General features: G+C 40.4%; 1 protein-coding gene across 1 annotated transcript in view; it reads right to left on the bottom strand.

The window, feature by feature from the left end:
- COL22A1 (collagen type XXII alpha 1 chain) overlaps positions 1 to 17,971 on the bottom strand; it is a 222,523-nt gene that overhangs the window by 174,673 nt on the left and 29,879 nt on the right. Inside the window, exon 3 of the mRNA XM_064644186.1 lies at positions 17,018 to 17,584. Within this exon, the coding sequence (XP_064500256.1) occupies positions 17,018 to 17,584 (567 nt within the window). The remainder of the gene's footprint in view (positions 1 to 17,017; positions 17,585 to 17,971) is intronic.

Here is a 17,971-nt window from a genome sequence, read left to right as displayed (position 1 = left end):
AACCTACAAGAAAGATGGAGAGGGATTATTTACAAGAGCATGTCATGATAGGACAAGGGGAAATGGCTTCAAACTGAAAGACAGTAGGTTTAGATTAGATATTAGAAAGAAAATTCTTTAATGTGGAAGTGTGAAGCACTTGGGCAGGCTGCTCGGAGAAGTTTTGGATGTCCCATACCTGTCAGCGTTCAAGACTAGGCTGCATGGAGTTCTGAGCAACCTGATCTAGTGAAAGGTGTCCCTGCCCTAGACAGGGTTGGAACCAGATGATCTTTAATGTCCCTTCCAACCCAGGCCATTCTATGATTCTGTAACAAACTTCTAAATGTAATTGCTTTTGAGTTAATGTTACTGTGGTGTGCCTTACTAGAATCACTCCCTGAGCTGGCCCATTTTAACCAAGAGGGTAACCACCTCCCACTGATGAATGTCATGACTTTATTCTTCACCTTCATTAAAAAGAGCTGCCATGGCAAAATGAGTGTATCCAGCAGGGAGGGTTAAATGCTGCTTGACAGAATCATAGGGGAGTGTACTGTGTTATGTTTTTCCTTAGTGAAAGATAATATTAATCATTCGTTCATGCTATCACTCTAGCACAGTTCCTCCTCAGCTACAAACCTAGGAGTGCAGGGAGAATTGAACTTAGCATCCAGCCTGAAATTCCAGACAGAAATTGACATGAATACTCAGCCCAAGAACAGGAAAACACATAGACACTGTTTTCTCTTTACTCACTTCATGAACTTTTTCCTACCAACCCTAGGAAAGTCATCAACAATGCGTCAAACCCCCCCCCCAAACCCTCCAAAACCCAACAAAACTACAGAAATTACTATATAATTACAGATTCATTACAGATACATGTCTACACTCTCCACTTTCCCATTCAAAATTTTATAATTAAACATCTACTGATTTAATGAAAACTCAGTATACTATTCTGAAATTAGGGCACACATTTCCCCCTGTGGGAGCATAGGTCCACCCAGCATGAATAGCATGTTTATCCACCCCTGTGGTTTCCATTCCCTAGATTTGGTTTGTGTTTTCTGAAAGAAAATCACTTGATTCACTTCCAGTTATATATATATAAGCACATACATATACATCAAAAAAATAGTGGATGCTATAAAAAGAACTGAGTGCAGAAGAGAAGAAAATACAGGATTCTTGTGCTCAAAAAGAGGTTTATTTCAATGCTGGATTGTGGGGGATGCTCGACTCCATGGGAGTTGTGGACTCCCTCATCAGTGACCACAGTTCACTAGAAAGGCCCCATATTCACAATCAGGTGAGTATCCAGCACCTTCTACTTAGTGACTTGAACAATACTTTATCTTCTGCTCAGTTTGGAAACCTCCAGTCACTGGAAAAAAGTCACAGGCTCCCTGGGCAAAGCAGGTAAAAAGGAAACTGCCTGTGGTGCCCTCAGGCTCATTGTGTTCTGGTGAGAGCAGATTACTTGGAAGCTTATGCTAAGATGAGGTGTGGTGGTGGAGGGAGAAAAAACAGGCAAACCAACCTCTGTCATGAACTCATTGACATCAATTTACCAACTCTTCTTGGCATTTCTCCCTCCCATTCCACCATGGGCCAGAGTTACGGGCAGAAAACACTTTTCCTGAAAAGCTGTTTTTCTCCTGTACATTTTGTGGTGAAGTGGAGACAATTATCGAGAAGAAAAAAGAAAAGAACAGAAGATGAATGGGTTAGCCTCACACAATTACAGCCCCAAGTGCTCCTGCACCATTCCTAAACTCCCCCAACATAGCTGTGGTGCCTGTCAATGAGCAGGAGAAGAGATAGGAGCAGAAACACCACCCAGAAACCTACAGAGTCAGGCCTGGTCCATTGTGAGAGCTGGACTGTGCTGAGCATACTAAGAAGGTGTAGGGACAGCCACACTCCTGCCCCCATATGTAATACTTCCCTATATAGCCAGGAATAAGGAACGATTTCCTAAGAATTTCTAAATTTGTCTCACACACCTTCCCCGATGGTAGGACAAGAATTGTTTTAGGCTTGAAGAGCTTGGATATGACACCAGGATCTCTAAGCCCCAACATACATCTCCATTATACCTGGGTGCACCAAACTTCTTATGGAAAAGTTTCAGTGTCCCAGAAAGAAGGGATCTACCCCAAGTGTAAATCTGTTCAACCAAAGTTTATTTCTGAGGTCTTTTACTGCCCTGCTGTGTAAGCTTAAGAAAGCCATTGAATTCACTAGAAATAACACAGAATTTATGTAAATAGCTATAGAAAGTTGTGAAAAATCAGTGTAATACTTTCTCACGTTTAGTTAATTAAACAGTTATTATCTTGTTGCACCACTAGTTGACTGAAAATAATTAGAAGTGAGATATTACTTAGCATAAACACAGACGAGTAAAACTACTCTATGCTCCAAAATAAAACTCAATGCTTTAGTTATAAGCCAAAGTAAAGAGCAAAAGAAAAAAAAAAAAAAAGAAAAAAAAAAAAAAGAATTTTCTTTTCCCTATGAGACCAAGAGATGTTTTTCAATATTTCAGTGGGGCTTAACACTCTATGATCAAGGCAAATGACCACGAAAAGCAAAGAAAAAAGTTGAGAGACTTTTCTTTATTACAGGCCCCCTGCTCTAGAACAAATAAATATATCCACATCCAAAGCCAAATTACATGTGGTCAACTCAGAAATAATTTGCAGAGCTCAATGTGGTGGCAGGGTGTAGCAACTCATCCACTAATTCCATTTATTTAGAGATCCTATGCTTTTTTCTTGTGCTGTCAGCAGGCATACAGGACAGTATTTTTAACTAAATAATAGTATGTGAAAGGATTTACAATGAAAAAAAAAATCCCACCTACTGGGATAAACTGCTAATTATAGATTATAAGAAGTCTGATTCTGAACCAGTCATACATTAAGCAAATTCCTGTGAACCATCTTAAGTTGTGTGAAGCTGCAGTGTCTTACAGCATGCAAAGCTATGAGCATATACATACTCAGTTCTTGGTGATAAATACATTTTAAATGTAATATTAGCCCCAAGGAAATTAATTCTTCAGGATATTATCAAAGTCACTACAAAGAACAGTTTAGCAGGCAGGTAAACAAGACAGGCATCAGCTTCTATGCTTGCTAATAGAAATCAGAACAGATAGTGGAAATAGCACTGAATTTTTGAAAGATTTTTAGTTCTGCAAATGTTACACTAGTCCTTAAACAAGTCTGTTAAAAATGAACATGCATGACTCACTATTCCAGTACAGAGTGCTGACAGCTTGTAGAAATAGTTAGCAGATACATTCCTGAATATACTGATTTGTAACTAACAATAAATTTCCTAGGACATTTTGCCTTTTTTCATGAGTATTATACACTCACAGTTCAACTAAGACTCATATCCTATTTATTACAGGTAGGATAATGATGACTTCCTTCTGGCTCTGTGCTCTGTTACCCTTTTCATTAGAGTTATGAACTAAAAGGGCCACAGGTGTGGAAGAGGAATTATTTTTCTGGAAGGGGAGTGGTGATTGCAGCTTGTCAATAAGCTGAATAGGGCAGGAACATTGTACTCAAAACTGTTGAGGCTGAACAGGGCTAAAATATATAGGAAAATATAGTGTTAGGAATTGAAAAAAATAGATAGCCAAGGTTCTTAGGCTACACACCTAAGTGATCTTTCCAAAGTGCCAGAGCTGTGCAGTGTGTTGCACAAGGGAGCATTGAGACTGTATTTCAGGAATCTGTGACTCCAAGGCTGGTCTGGATCACTTCAGTCCCCTGGGATTGTTACCCCTGAGCACATCCCCTTTCTATCATGATCCTAATCACATGTGTTATGCTTATATATGAGTCAAAATATTCAAACCAAGCCATGCTATAATCCAGCAGAGAAGCACTGCTCAGCAATAACAAAAACCACCTCTATATTGCCAACACTGTCACAAATCTAAAACATATCCCACCAGACGCTGTAAATAAAACTAATTCTGCCCCAGCCAAAACCAGCAAAATATTGCAGAGGTGCCATTCACAGAGACACTTCTTCAAATGGCATCCAGAATGTGTTCATTAAAAAATTTAATAAATCATTGAATCATAGAATCATAGAAAGATTTGGGTTAGAAGGGATCTTTGGAAGGATCATCCAGTTCCAACACCCCTACCATGGGTAGGGACACCTTCAACTAGACCAGAATGCTCAAAGTCCCATCCAACCTGTTCTCAAATACTTCCAAGGATGGGGCATCCACAACTTCTCTGGGCAACCTGTTCTAGTGCCTCACCAGCATTAAAGTAAAGAATTTCTTCCTAATATCTAAGCTAAATGGAATCTCTTTTGGTTTAAATCTATTTCCCCTTGTCCTATCGGATAATAATTAGAAAATAAAGATCGTTTAATTGCCTAAGCCTGTACTCAGGAACTCCACTGGCTCAAAGTCATTTGCCAGCTTTCTGATCCCACTCATAGCAGGATGAATTCACCACAGGATGCACCAGCAGTTCTTCCACTGGGTTTGTTCACCAGGTCCTCGAAGTGAATTCTTAGCTTGTCTCTATGGGAGCGCAACTGGTACACACCAGTAACGTGGGCTTGGTTAACATGTGAGCTGGTCTGAGCTACCATCCTTCCAATTTTGATTCCAGTAAAGTTCAGCTTGTTTTGGTGTCTGACCTTATGTAAGGTGAGAACTGGAAAGATCATTAAGCATGAGTGGATTCATGCTTCAATTAACAACAGCAAAAATGTTATTTGCAGCAAAAGTGTCTTTCAAAAACATTAATTAAAAAGCTGTCTCTGATACTCTTAATTTAATTGTAATGCAGCCATTAGTTGTTTTTTAAAGCATTATCTCCTTGCTATAATGAGTCAACAGACTGCAGGTTGTAATATCACAATGCACTTCACTTCAAGGGCCAATTTATCACAACATTCAGGAAGAAGCCTAAGATAAGGGAGAGGAAAGCATCCATCTCACAGGAGTAGTCCCTTAGGGATTAAATAAATTTGGCAGCACAATGTTTGACCCAAAACACATGGCAATACTTGGTAATAGTTCTCTAAACTGACGTTGTCTCCTTTCACTGCACAAATCCCGCAGCATCAGGAAGCTGGATGAGAAATGCAGCAGGTGCACTTGAGCTTTCAGCAACACTGGCCTGTATTTCCATCAGTAATATAAATCCCAATAGACTGATTTACTGACACAAGGAAGCAAAAATGATTGTATTCCCAGAATGTGGCAGGGAAAGATTCAACTCTTTTGCTTTTAGCTGTCAAAGTGAAGAATCCAATGGGTAAGTTATATAAGTTCTCTCAAAAGCGAGTGGAAAGAGATAGGCACTTAGAAGTTGAATCATGTCACTTGTCTTGGACAGTCGTCCTCAAAAAGGATGGAACACTCTCTTGAGATGTCTATTCCTTTCCACTGACTATCAGAAGAGCCCAGACAAACAACTTTCAGGCCACTGCAGTTAGATGATATGAATCCCACTGAAGAGACTTGAATATAAAGATAAAAAATTGTTTAATTCAATTTATGGATTCTCAGATCTGATCCAACATCTGCCTTGGACTCAGAAACACCCTTTTGTCTGAGCTATTAGAGCCATTTGCCACAAAGTGTTAGCCCTAGTGACTAAAATTCTGCTGCAGCATCCCACTTGTGTCACATTAGTATCGCAGTCTCTCACAGAGATATTACGTCTTCCCTGCCAAAACAGAGAGGCTTTTATAGTAGATAACTAATATATGCCATCCATCTTGCTATAAAACCCCGGAGGAACAAAGCACAGTGATTTCTATTGCAGTGTAGCTAAACCAAGTCTCACCCAGAGGTGGTGGACTGGGTTGATTGTGTGTCATTACTTTGCAGTAAAAATGTCCTGTATTTCATCCTTACCAGAGCTTTAACATGTTGTGGTTTTATCTACCTTACTGATGCTTCAGGCTGAAAGGAAGAAACTTTTTACAGATCAGGAAAAAATTTTTTACAGAGAGAGTGATCAGACATTGAAATGGGCTGCCCAGGGAGGTGGTGGATTCTCCATCCGTGGAGGTTTTCAAGATGAGACTGGATGTGGCATCAGTGCCGTGGTCTGGTAACCACGACAGGGTTGGATCAAGGGTTGCACTTGGTGGTCTCGAAGGTCTTTTCCAACCCGGTTGATTCTGTGACACAGTTTTATTTTCCAGAGTTTATATATAGAGATATAAATAAATATCTTATACACACACACACATATATATGTATTTTATATTTAAATTCCTTAGTTTCCTAGAATATAGATCAAGTTCTAGCCAAACTGACACTAGATGTTGACTGTTAATCTGCAAGAAAATGAATGAAGTTTGGAAACCTGACATCCCATGAGTCTGCTGTTCAACAGTTTAGAACAGCAAGTGACAAAAGCCACCTTACCCATCTTAGCCAATAGATAGGGAAAGATACCCTCTCTATTCTGGTCTTGATTAACAGTAGTACTCACAGTTACCAGAATGTACAGCATGTCAAAAAGCATTTTATGTAGAATTTAGAACTATTCTCTATCATCTGTAACTACATTAATACAGCAGACCCTGTAACAATTTCTTAATTGCATTTTAAAGGACCTAATTAGTACTTTATCTAAAAGCAGTTCTCCTAGGTGTTCAGAGCGCTCCCATTGCTTTTGTTTCACATCATAAACAAGCTCACTGATTTGAAAAGGAATTAAGTATTTGGGTGTAACTTGTAGGGAACTTGGTGAGATTGAATCACTAACCCTGCAATTTGGTAACAGAAATAACCCACCAGCTAAACCACGCTCTGCCACTGGGGAAGAAATATTCTCAGCAGATTGGTACATTGCAATTCAATTTTGTTTGTTGGCTTGGTTCATTTGAAAAATAGTAAAAAAAAAAAAAAAAAAGAAAAGAGAAGCTGAAATTCAGAGGCATATAGGGCTGATAACCTTTATAAACTTTCACAGACGAAACGATGCATCATCTCATATTACCAAAGTATGAGAAAGTAAATAGTTGTGTCATTTGAGTTTGAACTCCAGTAATATCATGAATATCTCTTTTGCAGAGTAACCACACGAGGTTTACACATATCACAGATCTGTTCAATCAAAGAAGGTGGGGATGCCCCATCCCTGGAAGTGTTCAAAGCCAGGTTGCATGGAGTTCTGAACAACACAATCTAGTGGAAGGTGTCCCTGTTCATGGCAGGGGGATTGGAATGAGAGGATCTTTAAAGTCCCTTACAAGGCAAACCACTCTATGATTCTATAATCTACTTACATCTTAAAAATAAGCCCTTAAAACTTAAAAAAACAAACTTTGCTTTGGACCTGAATAAATGGTGCCACTTCAGTTTGAGGTCATTTTTGCTAATGAAGGAGGAAGAAAGGCCTGACTTGCACAAGATCTGCTGAAATTTAAAACTTTTTAGATTTGTGAAGGCCACATGGCAAGGGTTTGCTCCTCATCTCTTTGTTTTTCTTGGACAGAAAAGCCTGTAATCAACAGAAGTAAATAACACAGCCTTCTAAAGACAGCTCAGCTGGACACAGACCTGGAAGCAATGGTTTCATCCCAGATCTTAAAAACAGGTGGTCCTGCCCATTTTGTTTCAGGTGTTAATAAGACAGCTTATCTAGGCCTAAACACATTTTGTTCTTATCGTTCATTTCCACCTGTGAAATTGTTTCCGAAATCAGTTTAATTTTCAGGTGATGCAAAGAGCTTGATTCAATACTTTGTGAAAGCTCACAAATTTTCCAGTGAATCTACTTGATGAGAAAGTAGTAGAGTTTTTGTGCTAAACTTTGTCCCAAGTGTCACAGGCAGCCTGTGACCAGCAACATCTGTGTCCTTCCCTGAGAACCAGCACCCCAAATGGTACCTCCAAACACCTCCATTAGGTTGATTCATAGGACCTGCAGCTGTCATTGCAGTTACTCCTCACAAGACTTTGAGGCTGGGGTGTATGGAGCCAGGAGCAAAAAAATCCACCAGCCCTGAGAGAGCAAGATCACCGTTGCTATAGTGGGCTTACAGAAACATTAAACTCATAAGAAGCTGCAGGTTTGAGGAAACCCACTGGGTTTCAGAAGTAAAATATGCTGTGATGGGACTTTTAATGCATTACATTGGGTTTTGCACGCTCTGAAAAAGATCTATGGTTTCTATCATTTGCAATACATTTTGCCAGCTCTGTCAGGAGAACTGGGACTAAATCTCCATTGCACCCTTTCAGACTTAGTTTTCCCTATCCTAAATAGAAATACATGCCCAAATCAAGGGAGAGCAGAGGAAATCTTTAATTTACAGATGCACCTAACCACGGGAGAAATGGTTTAGCTTTATTTACAGACTGTGCTCAAAGTGACCATTAGATTTTTATGGGAATAATCACATAAAGTATAAAAATAAACCACAGCAAGACAAGCCTAAGACGTTAACTAAGTTGTGTCCTTTCAGTTTGGGTCAGTTTAGAGACTGTTAATGGAGGAAGAAAGGTCTGACTGCAAAAGATCTGCTGAAATTTAATACACTTTATATTTGTGAAGGGTTTTCTCCTCATCTCTTTGTTTTTCTTGGACAGAAAAGCCTGTAAGTAAACATAAAACCTCAGAGGTTTTTTATATGCCTTGCCCTAGTCTCTTGCTGAGCATCTGGCCAGCTTCAGCACTATTTCTTCTTTCTATTGAGCTTTCTTCATCAGTCCATCAGAAAGCAAACACCAAGATAGACAGTGCTTCCCCAACGAAGAATCCTCTCTTTTACCCCATCATTTGGACTCCACTGGAGCAGACAGAAGGCCTCCTTCTAATTGCAGCTGGACTCCACAGCCGAATTTTGAAAGTGCTGAGCACCCACAGCTCCTGCAAAATCAGTGAGGGCTGCAGATAGTGTTGAAAAGCAAGCTACTAATAACTTCCAGTACATGAGAATATGTTTCAGCCTTTTGCCTGTTCCTATTTCTTTATTTCTGCTTCACTTCTACATTATTTAGAAATGGCTCCCATAGTCACCACATTCCCCCCCTCTTTTTTCTCTAAATGGCACATTACTTTTTCATAAGATGTAATTTCTCCTGCCACTGAGACCTATACTTTCCCTGATTGTCTCAATATTTCTTTCTAATGTCTGGGACTTTTATTTGTTATGAGTCTAATCTTCTCTTTGGTTTTACAATTAGTTTTACTGTACATCAAACATTATTTGCAGAGATTTCTCTCCTGAAATGCAAGAAAAACTTTTACAAGCTAGGGGAGATGTTATCATCCAGCCAGATCCTGTGATTTCAGACAAGACAATGTTGGCAGTCCAAAGATCCATTGCTTTGTGTAAAGCGATTGTCCATGGTTTATGATGCTACTATTTGTCTGCAACTGCTAAAGAAAAAAGCTAGAGATAAGAAAGGGAAATGCAACAAGTTTAATTGATCTCATTTTATTATATTTCTATCTTCAGAATCCCATATGAATGTTCCCAGTGTGAAGTTTCAGGTTTGGAACATACTCCTTTTCTCACAAACTATATTAAAGGAAAGTAGAAGTAAAATCATTTTTTGTCACAGTCTTATTTCTAAAACTCTGGGTGACTGTTAGATTCATATCTTTTCTCTCTTAGCAAAAGAAAACAATTGGGCCAGAGCTGCTGAAATATCCTCCTCACCTGGAGGCAATGTCTGAGACATCGCTTTTTCCAGCGTACAAGGGAAGGAAAATAAATCAATAACTCCCTTTCTAAAACTCTAACAGAACTAACATCCCTTCTGGGGGAGAGAAGCTGCCTGAGTGCACAGAAATATCAAAGTGCTGCCTGGAGGCACTGACAGCCTACCATCCCTCCTACCAACAACTCCCAGCAAGATGCTCCCAGCCAGACATGGAGTATGTCTGAGGAGGGAGAGCTGTCATCTCTCCCTGAATGACCAGGAGCTAAGTCAGTAGTAAAGCAGCCACAATTACACATACTGGAAAGCCTATTTAAGGAAAATGAAACAGAATCCTGAAGAGATCCATCTGCAGTGGGATATTTTTGTTAAGCAGGCTGTTTATTCAAGGCAAGTGAGTTGTGCTGAAGCCTAGAAATGGAGTTTGAATTGGAAAAACCTGCATAGCAATCCGCTTTATGTGCACTTAAACTAGAGGACAGCAGAGCACAGGCTCACATTTGCAGTGTGAGCATGTGGAGGATTTTCCTCAGTTTTCTGAAGTCCTTAGCTAATGTTCATCAAACTGATATGATCTCCTACTGCACCAAAGGAGAAAATCCAGATCTTCCACTCCCAGTTAGTTGTTCTCAGCTTGTGCCAGTTCCTCCCCTGGGACAACACATGTCCCTGTGGTTGCATGGTGAACTAAATCTGAGTAAAAACTAATCTGGGAAAGAAAACAAAAGTATCCATTGGCTCCCTGCTCTGGTTCATGGTGGGGCCATGTAAATGCCTGTGCTGGCAGATGGGAGAAGGAAGCTAGGGAGAACAAGACTTTCTTTTTTTAGAAGTAGGGTTGGTCATAAAAAAGCGCTGTTGCAAATCTCAGAATAAACCTATTCATTTCAGAGTGCCAAGCAAAACAGGAAGTTTTTTAGAATCATGGAATTGCTTAGGTTTAAAAAAATTTTTAAGAACATTGAGTCCAACCGTTAACCCAGCACTACCAGGTCCACCACTAAACCATGTCCCCAAATGTCACATTTAAACATCTTTTAAATACCTCCAGGGATGGTGACTCCACCACTGCCCTTGACAGAATGTTCCAGTGTTTAACGGTTCTTTCACTGAAGAAATTTTTCTAATATCCAATCTAAACCTTCCCTGGTGCAACTTGAGGCCAATTTCCTCTCATTCTATCGTTTGTTACCTCGGAGAAGAGAATGACCCTCCGTCAGGCTACAGCCTCTCTTCGGGTAGTTGTAGAGAGCAATAACGTCTCCACTGAGACTCCTTTTTTTCCAGACTAAACACTTCCAGCTCCCTCAGCCTCGCCTCAAAAGACTGGTGTTCCAGACCCTTCACCAGCTTTGATGCCCTTCTTTGGACTTGCAAAATTGAAATGATATGTGGAGATTATACAGTGACACAATAGAGTTGTAGTCAAGATCTGAGAAAACAGTCAGTTCTACATGACCTGTAGAACTGGAGGAGGAACTGAGGACCAACCAGCAGTCACTGCTCATTCCCAGAGACCAAAGTTTCTACTTGCCAGACACCAGTTCTAGAATAATTTCTTCTCTAAGGTGGTGATGACTGGACCAAGTGAAAAATTAGATCTGAGAGTTTCAGACATTTGTTTTGAAAATAAAAAGTTCTGTAAGAGAAAAAATAATGTGTGAATATCTCTGCTGTACTTACTGGAGCCAAAATCCGAGATACTAGACTGTTCTTTAACCTACTCAATGGCAGAAGATCACCACTTAACCCATGAAATATTTTATCTCCTCCCAACCATTAAGAGTGATTTTTTTTCTTTTATTTTCAAGCAAAAGATAAATCAGTTGGAAATTCTATCACAGACCTTTTATGGCTTCACAGGAAACTGCAGTTAGCCAGCAAGTGTGGTGATGAAAGGATGAGCAATCCTGTCATCTGTAACATGAGTGATTGCTAGAAGTTGGAGATGTTACAGAGTTTAAGAAAGCCACCGCAGCAGCTGTGGGAGAAGAGCATCAGGAAGCAGCAGGACATATCAGAGGTGACATCAGCTGGGTCACTGCCCAGCTGCAGCTTTTAAAAAAGCAGGAGTTGTCTGCTGGGCCTTTAACAGACTTCCCAAATCATCTGGAAGTGACTAGATTTTCAAGTGAGAATCAAAATGCTGCACGTAGCCTGGACATATTCTTAAGCAACACAGTGAGGAATATTCCACTGAGAATGCTGCCTGTGGCAGGCGTGATGTAAAATGAGCTAGAATTACAAGAGTTAGATCATCTTCATGGAACTTATTGTGCTAATCAGACTTTAACTGGTCTGTCAGTAATTAGTCCAAGCCAACTCAAGCTTCTGTGTGTTCAACAGGGAGGCGGGTGCCACAGATTTTTCCAAGTATATAGGTGCCCTTGTAGCATGTACAAAGTTCTGCCAAATGACAAGAAGCCATTTGTAGGAACTCCATACAAGCCATCACAGGGATGATAAAGGGCTCTTGCAGTAAGACCAAGCAAGACTCAGAACTACTGCTAAGCTGAACTTTTGAAGAATCCAAATAAAGTCATACTCCAACTATGAACGTAAAACCAGTTCTACAAATTCCCAAATCCCCAAATTCAACAAACTCAAAGAATTAAAACTACTACCACAGGTGAGTTCATGAAAATACTTTAGTATCCTCACCCCTGACAGCTTGTTGAGTTCCACCTCCTTTCCCATTCCTTTATGCCTAATGCAAAGCTATATAGAAATGAATGCTTTTACAGTGAAATCCCAAAGCTCATCAGGAAGTACAAAATGGAGGTCAACAGCTGGGCAAATACCCTTAGGTGGTGATGTGTTCCAATATTTTAGTATTTATGTGAGATGTGACTATATTGATTAGTCTTTTAGAAGCTGTCAGTCAAGACATGGCAATTCAGGTGCCTACCCTGTGTCGTGGTCTCTGCGCATGAGACATTTTTTACACTAAAGGCCAAGAAGAAACAGCTTGCTGTTCTTCTGTGAATATATCATGAACCTGAGCAAAGCTGACCTTGGGAAAAAGAGTCACCTCTGAAGGTTTCAGGCTATTCTTTTGAGTGGTGTTCAAGGTGTTGCCTTGAAGGCTGGAAACACTTTTTCATCAGTAACAGAACAGTGGTAGCATAAATCTTATATTTTATGCACTTCATTCATAACCCAAAGTCAAAAAAGACACGTATAAATAGAAAAATAAATCTTGTGAATCATCTGGACATGTGACTGCTTTTGATGTCTTATAACAGGCCTCACTACATCAGCTGAAGTCAATGACAAACCATTGGTACCAACCCACTGTTGAAACAATTCAGCCTCGTCTCCTTCTGTTTGCAAAGCATTTGAGATTCATGTGATGACAGTCCTTTGGTCTTCTACATACTTGCAGAAAAACTCATCAAGCTTACTGGCAACTAAAAACTGATTGCAGAAAGTCACTACTGGATATAGACCAATGCTGAGCATAATGATCCTATAGTCCTTCCTTAGAAAACATCTGCTTGTGTTTCTCCTGTTACTAGTCGTAGAAAAAAACCATGCAAACCTTAGCCAAGACTGTACCTCTAAAGCCAAATTTATTTTCAAGTTGTGAAATCTGATTTTTACAGACAAGCAGAGACTTAGTAATGGCACATACAGGCCATGTACTCCAGTGGTGCCAAGTCACAGGTTTCTGCTTCATGGAGGCAGTAAAGAGTGAGAATATTTCTGGAGAATGTTTTTTCTCAGCTTTGCAACCTGTATCTTATCACCTGCCCGGCTTAATGATCACAGAATAAACTCAGGTATTGAATCATCCAAAGCACTGCAATCAGTGTTTTTGAGAAACAATTACCTCTGAGCAGGTAGGGCTGTTTTGGTCACCATTGCAACATCTCCCCTGGTGGGGCTTAAATGGTGATAATATTAAACACCAGTGCTGCCAGTTTCAACAGAGGTTGAAAACTTTGTATGTGCATCAACTTATCAAATCCAGCTTTAATTAAATATGAGTTGAAATCAAAGCAATTTGCTCTCTTTGATAAGCATAAACCTAGTATTTACCTACCAGCAGCAGATGCAAGTATATTTTTAAATATTCCATAGCTGCCCATTGTTATCCCTACAACATATAAGCAGGAACTGTATTTAGGAAGCATGTAGCATCTCTGGAATTTTCAGTAGAATGTATCTCTCCTGTTTTCCTGTGAAAGCATCACCCATTTTTGCCTGTCAGATATAGTCCAGAATGTAATGGAGATGTTTGACAAAAATATCTCCACTGCCTTAGTGTCCTACTGAGCAGACATGTTATTTTTTGATTCTGCTATGCTTACTTTCACAAGATCAAATGAGAGCTAAAATGCTATTAATGCATTTAATGACATGTTCTTAGCAATAAATTCAGTCAAATATAGCAAGATGGAATGACTGAGTCTTGGACAGATGTCCAGTGAGGCCTGAGACAAGCGATTCTGAACAGCTGCTGGCGTGAAATCCAGCATTTACATCACTTCACAACCCTTCACATTTGGTAGCACAGCAGTACAAGGACTGGAAGACGCATCACTGGTCAGTACAACAAAAAAACTTCCTGCCATTTCTGCCTTTTGATTCGTGTGTCTCCCTAGAGCTCACAAGGGATTATGTCTATTAAAACCTGAGCTTGGCTATGGTAATATATGCGTTGTCTCAGAATGTGCACAAAGTAAACAGCAGCTTGGTATGTGCCCTTGTCACGTTTTCCACCTACCCAGTGGTTTGTATGTTCCTGTTTTATGTAGTGGTATCATTAAAACCACTGAAAGTTAACGACAACAGCTATTAAAAGTTTTACCTTCTAAATACGTAGAAGGCCCAGCCATTACAGTGAACTCCTTTCCTGTTCCTACTGTGTCAACAAGGAATTTAAAAGTGCCATAGGCACAGAGAATCACTCAGTCTTGTTCTCTATCAGGTCCCTCTCACCCCTCAAAACAATTCCTCCTCACACTTTCAGATAACAAAAAAATTAACTGATCTCTATGTTAATATTTCTGCACTTGATGGTCTCACTATTTCATCCTCTATTTCAGTGGTTGGCTTCAATGACAGCAAGATTTTCATGTTTATTCAGACCTGATCTAAAAATAATGCCTATTAAAAACATTCCTTATGCAAAAGATTAAATTAAACAAGTATGATAAAACTGATTCTGCCCAAAAGCAGCTTTCCTGCTTTAAATGCAGAAAGAAAAAGTCTTAGGGAAGACTCTGGGATGACATATTTAGGGGAAAAAGTTACTGCTCAGGAGCAATCGTAGTCAGAGGTAAGGAGTGAGAATATGTGAGAGAAACAGCCCTGCAGACACCAAGGTCAGTGAAGGAGGGGAAGGAGGTGCTCCAGGCACCGGAGCAGAGATTCCTGTGAGACCATGGTGAGGCAGCTGTGCCCCTGCAGCCCATGAAGATCCACAGGGGTACAGAGATTTACCTGTAGCCCATGAAAGACCCAGTGCTGGTGCAGGTGGTTGTCTGAAGGAGGATGTGACCCTATGGGAAGCCCCCACTGGGGAAGGATCCTGGTAGGACCTGTGGACATCTGGAGAGAGAAGCCCACACTGAAGCAGAGAAAGAGTGCAAAGAGTCCTCCTCCTGAAGAGGAGGGAACAACAGAGATGTGACAAACTCACCACAGCCTCCATTTCTCACTGAATCCCTAGTGAAGATAGAAGACCTTAGAGAGTGACTGCCATCGCACTGAGGATGAAGGATGTTCCCATTGTTCCTTTGCAATCTAATGAGAATGGGTTTTTCACGCATATGTGGATGTAGTATGGGCTCAGGAAGCCACAAACAGGTGGCATTATACTCTGACAGACAGATAAATGATTTTTTGAGAAGGCAACAAACAATGACCCAGGCACAAAGTACAGAAAACACTTGCTTTAGAAAAGTAGTAGAATTCCAAAGGAAAATCACATTTTTAGGAGCTCAGCAGCTGCAGTAGGAAGTTGTTTGAGCTAGGGCTTACCCTTCCCTATTACAGCCTAGTTGTGTGTATGATTAAATAGGATTTTCAGGGAAAAAAGACCGAGCTCACTCAGTCTGCATAGCTTACAGGCATTATCCACCATGACTTCCATTTGTATTCATTACACTATCCACACCCATTTTTGTCCAGGCTGAAAAAGCAGACACATCTTGATATTGTTGGGTAATGTCAAATAGTTTATGCCTGCTTGTCCTAGTCACTCTTCAAGGACCCCACATAAGCCCAGAGCATTGTGTTAACACTTTTTTTTTTTTTTTTGCAAAATGGAGGTCACAGAGATCAATGAAGGATCTTTACAACATCAGCTACAACATGTGTTTTTTTGAGGCAACTTGTTGTCATGAACAGTGACAACTTGCCAGCTCACAGACCTGGTTATCCTAACACTGCAATGTGTCACAGCATCACAGTCAGCTGTTGCCTTCCAAGTTCAGATCGAGAACCAAGAGTGGGATCTCATGTTGTTGACCAAAAGAACTCACAGTAACCACAACACACACTGCAAAAACAGCAAAACCAGGTAGCTTTCATGGAGTCGCTGAGAACGAGAGAGTAATTTGGCAGTGGTGGAAGGAGAAAGGGTTGTGTGATTGCTGTTCCCATTAAAGGGCTCGGGAATAGCAGCCACAATGCCATTCCTGTCCTCTTCAGCAAGGAGCTGGAAATTCAGAGTCATTTATTCCATGTAAATTCCACAGATTATTCTCCATTAAAAGTCATTCAAAACATCACCAAGGCTTAAGGTGTTGACAGCCAGAGAACTAGTGAACACCAGTTGTCAGTAGAGTTGGGATGCTGAAAGGTAGAAAAGCACAAACATCCCTTTGCTTCCTTAAGGATTATTCCAGAGCGTTCTTTTCACAGTAAAATGCTAGCAAGTAAAGGGGAAATAAACGGTTCCTATAAGAAATCAACCAAAATCTGTATATAAAAAAATGTCACCCTTCATATTCAGTAGTCCAAAATATTATAAAGTAGTTGAACTATATCAGAACCAAAAGGAAATTCATGTTTTGCTCTGTGGTTGTCCCCTAAAGCTGACATATAAAATCATCGAATCTTGACATTATAGATGTCATGGTTTGGGTTGGAAGAGACCTTAAAGATCACCTAGTTTTAAGCCGCTTGCCATGAACAGTTACACCTACCACTAGATCAGGTTGTTCAGAGCTCCATCCAACCTGGCCTTGAACAGTGATTTCTTACAGAATCAAACTGAGCGGAAGACACAAAAATAAAGAATTATCAGTGTAGAATTATAGGCATGAAAGAAAAAAAATCACAGCTTTTCATACCTACATGCTAACTGAACCTATTCCAGTTGTGCAGAGCTCCACTTACTTTCACAGAGGCGTCTTCTCAGCTTCCCCCGAATTTTGTCAATGGCATTGTAATCAGAAACATGAAACACATGAGCAGACTTGGGCTCTGAAGCAATCTCATCAAGTTCTTCTTTTAAGGCTTCTCCAACACCCACAGCAAAAATCCTAATCCCAGCCTGATGTGCTGCAGTGGCTGGATCTAAGACAAAATCCTGGCTCCTTCCATCAGTCAAAAGGATGGCCACTTTTTTAACAGTTCGGTCACTGAGTCTCCCACCAGCTTCTTTGGAAAAACTGTAGGTGGTGATGTACCTGAGAGCATCTCCAGTGTTCGTGTTACCCCCATAATACTGAATTTTTCGTGCAGCCTCTTTGATTTCCTCACAGGTTTTGTACTTTCCCAGGTCAAACTCTGTGGTTGGATGATCACTGTATCGCACCACACCCACACGGGTTTTGTCTGGGCCAATCTCAAAAGTTTCCACCAAATTAGACACCCACTGACGAACTTTCTCAAAATCTTCTTTTCCAACACTGGAGGAGGCATCCAAGAGGAAGACAAGGTCATAGTGAACACTCTTGCAACCTGCAAGAGAGGCAGAAAATATTGTTAAGGGAAGATAAAAGCAGAGTACCAGACATACCAAATATTCCCTAGGCATGGCTCCCTAGTGAGCAATTTGGAGGAAGTAGCAAACTCTGTCCCTATCCTGTGGAGGAAGTGCAGATTCGCAGCCTTTCTTCCTTGTGATTCACCTCATCTGTTTCAGGACATCTGCAAATCAGCACACACTTTGCTTTGAAATGCAAACCCTTTCTCTTCCCTTGCTGCTAAACTGCCTCTGCTCAATCCTTCATCTACACCATCTGCATGCATATGAAGCTATTTTTCTCTGACTTCATTGTGGTGCCTTTCTCCAGGGCAATGCTTTGAAATGACCTTAGCAGATCAAGAGACCTGCCCTGACCTTGC

Source organism: Pseudopipra pipra, chromosome 1 (genome assembly GCF_036250125.1).
Source record: "Pseudopipra pipra isolate bDixPip1 chromosome 1, bDixPip1.hap1, whole genome shotgun sequence".
Classification (NCBI taxonomy): Eukaryota; Metazoa; Chordata; class Aves; order Passeriformes; family Pipridae; genus Pseudopipra; species Pseudopipra pipra.
This window is presented reverse-complemented; position numbering and strand designations above follow the sequence as displayed.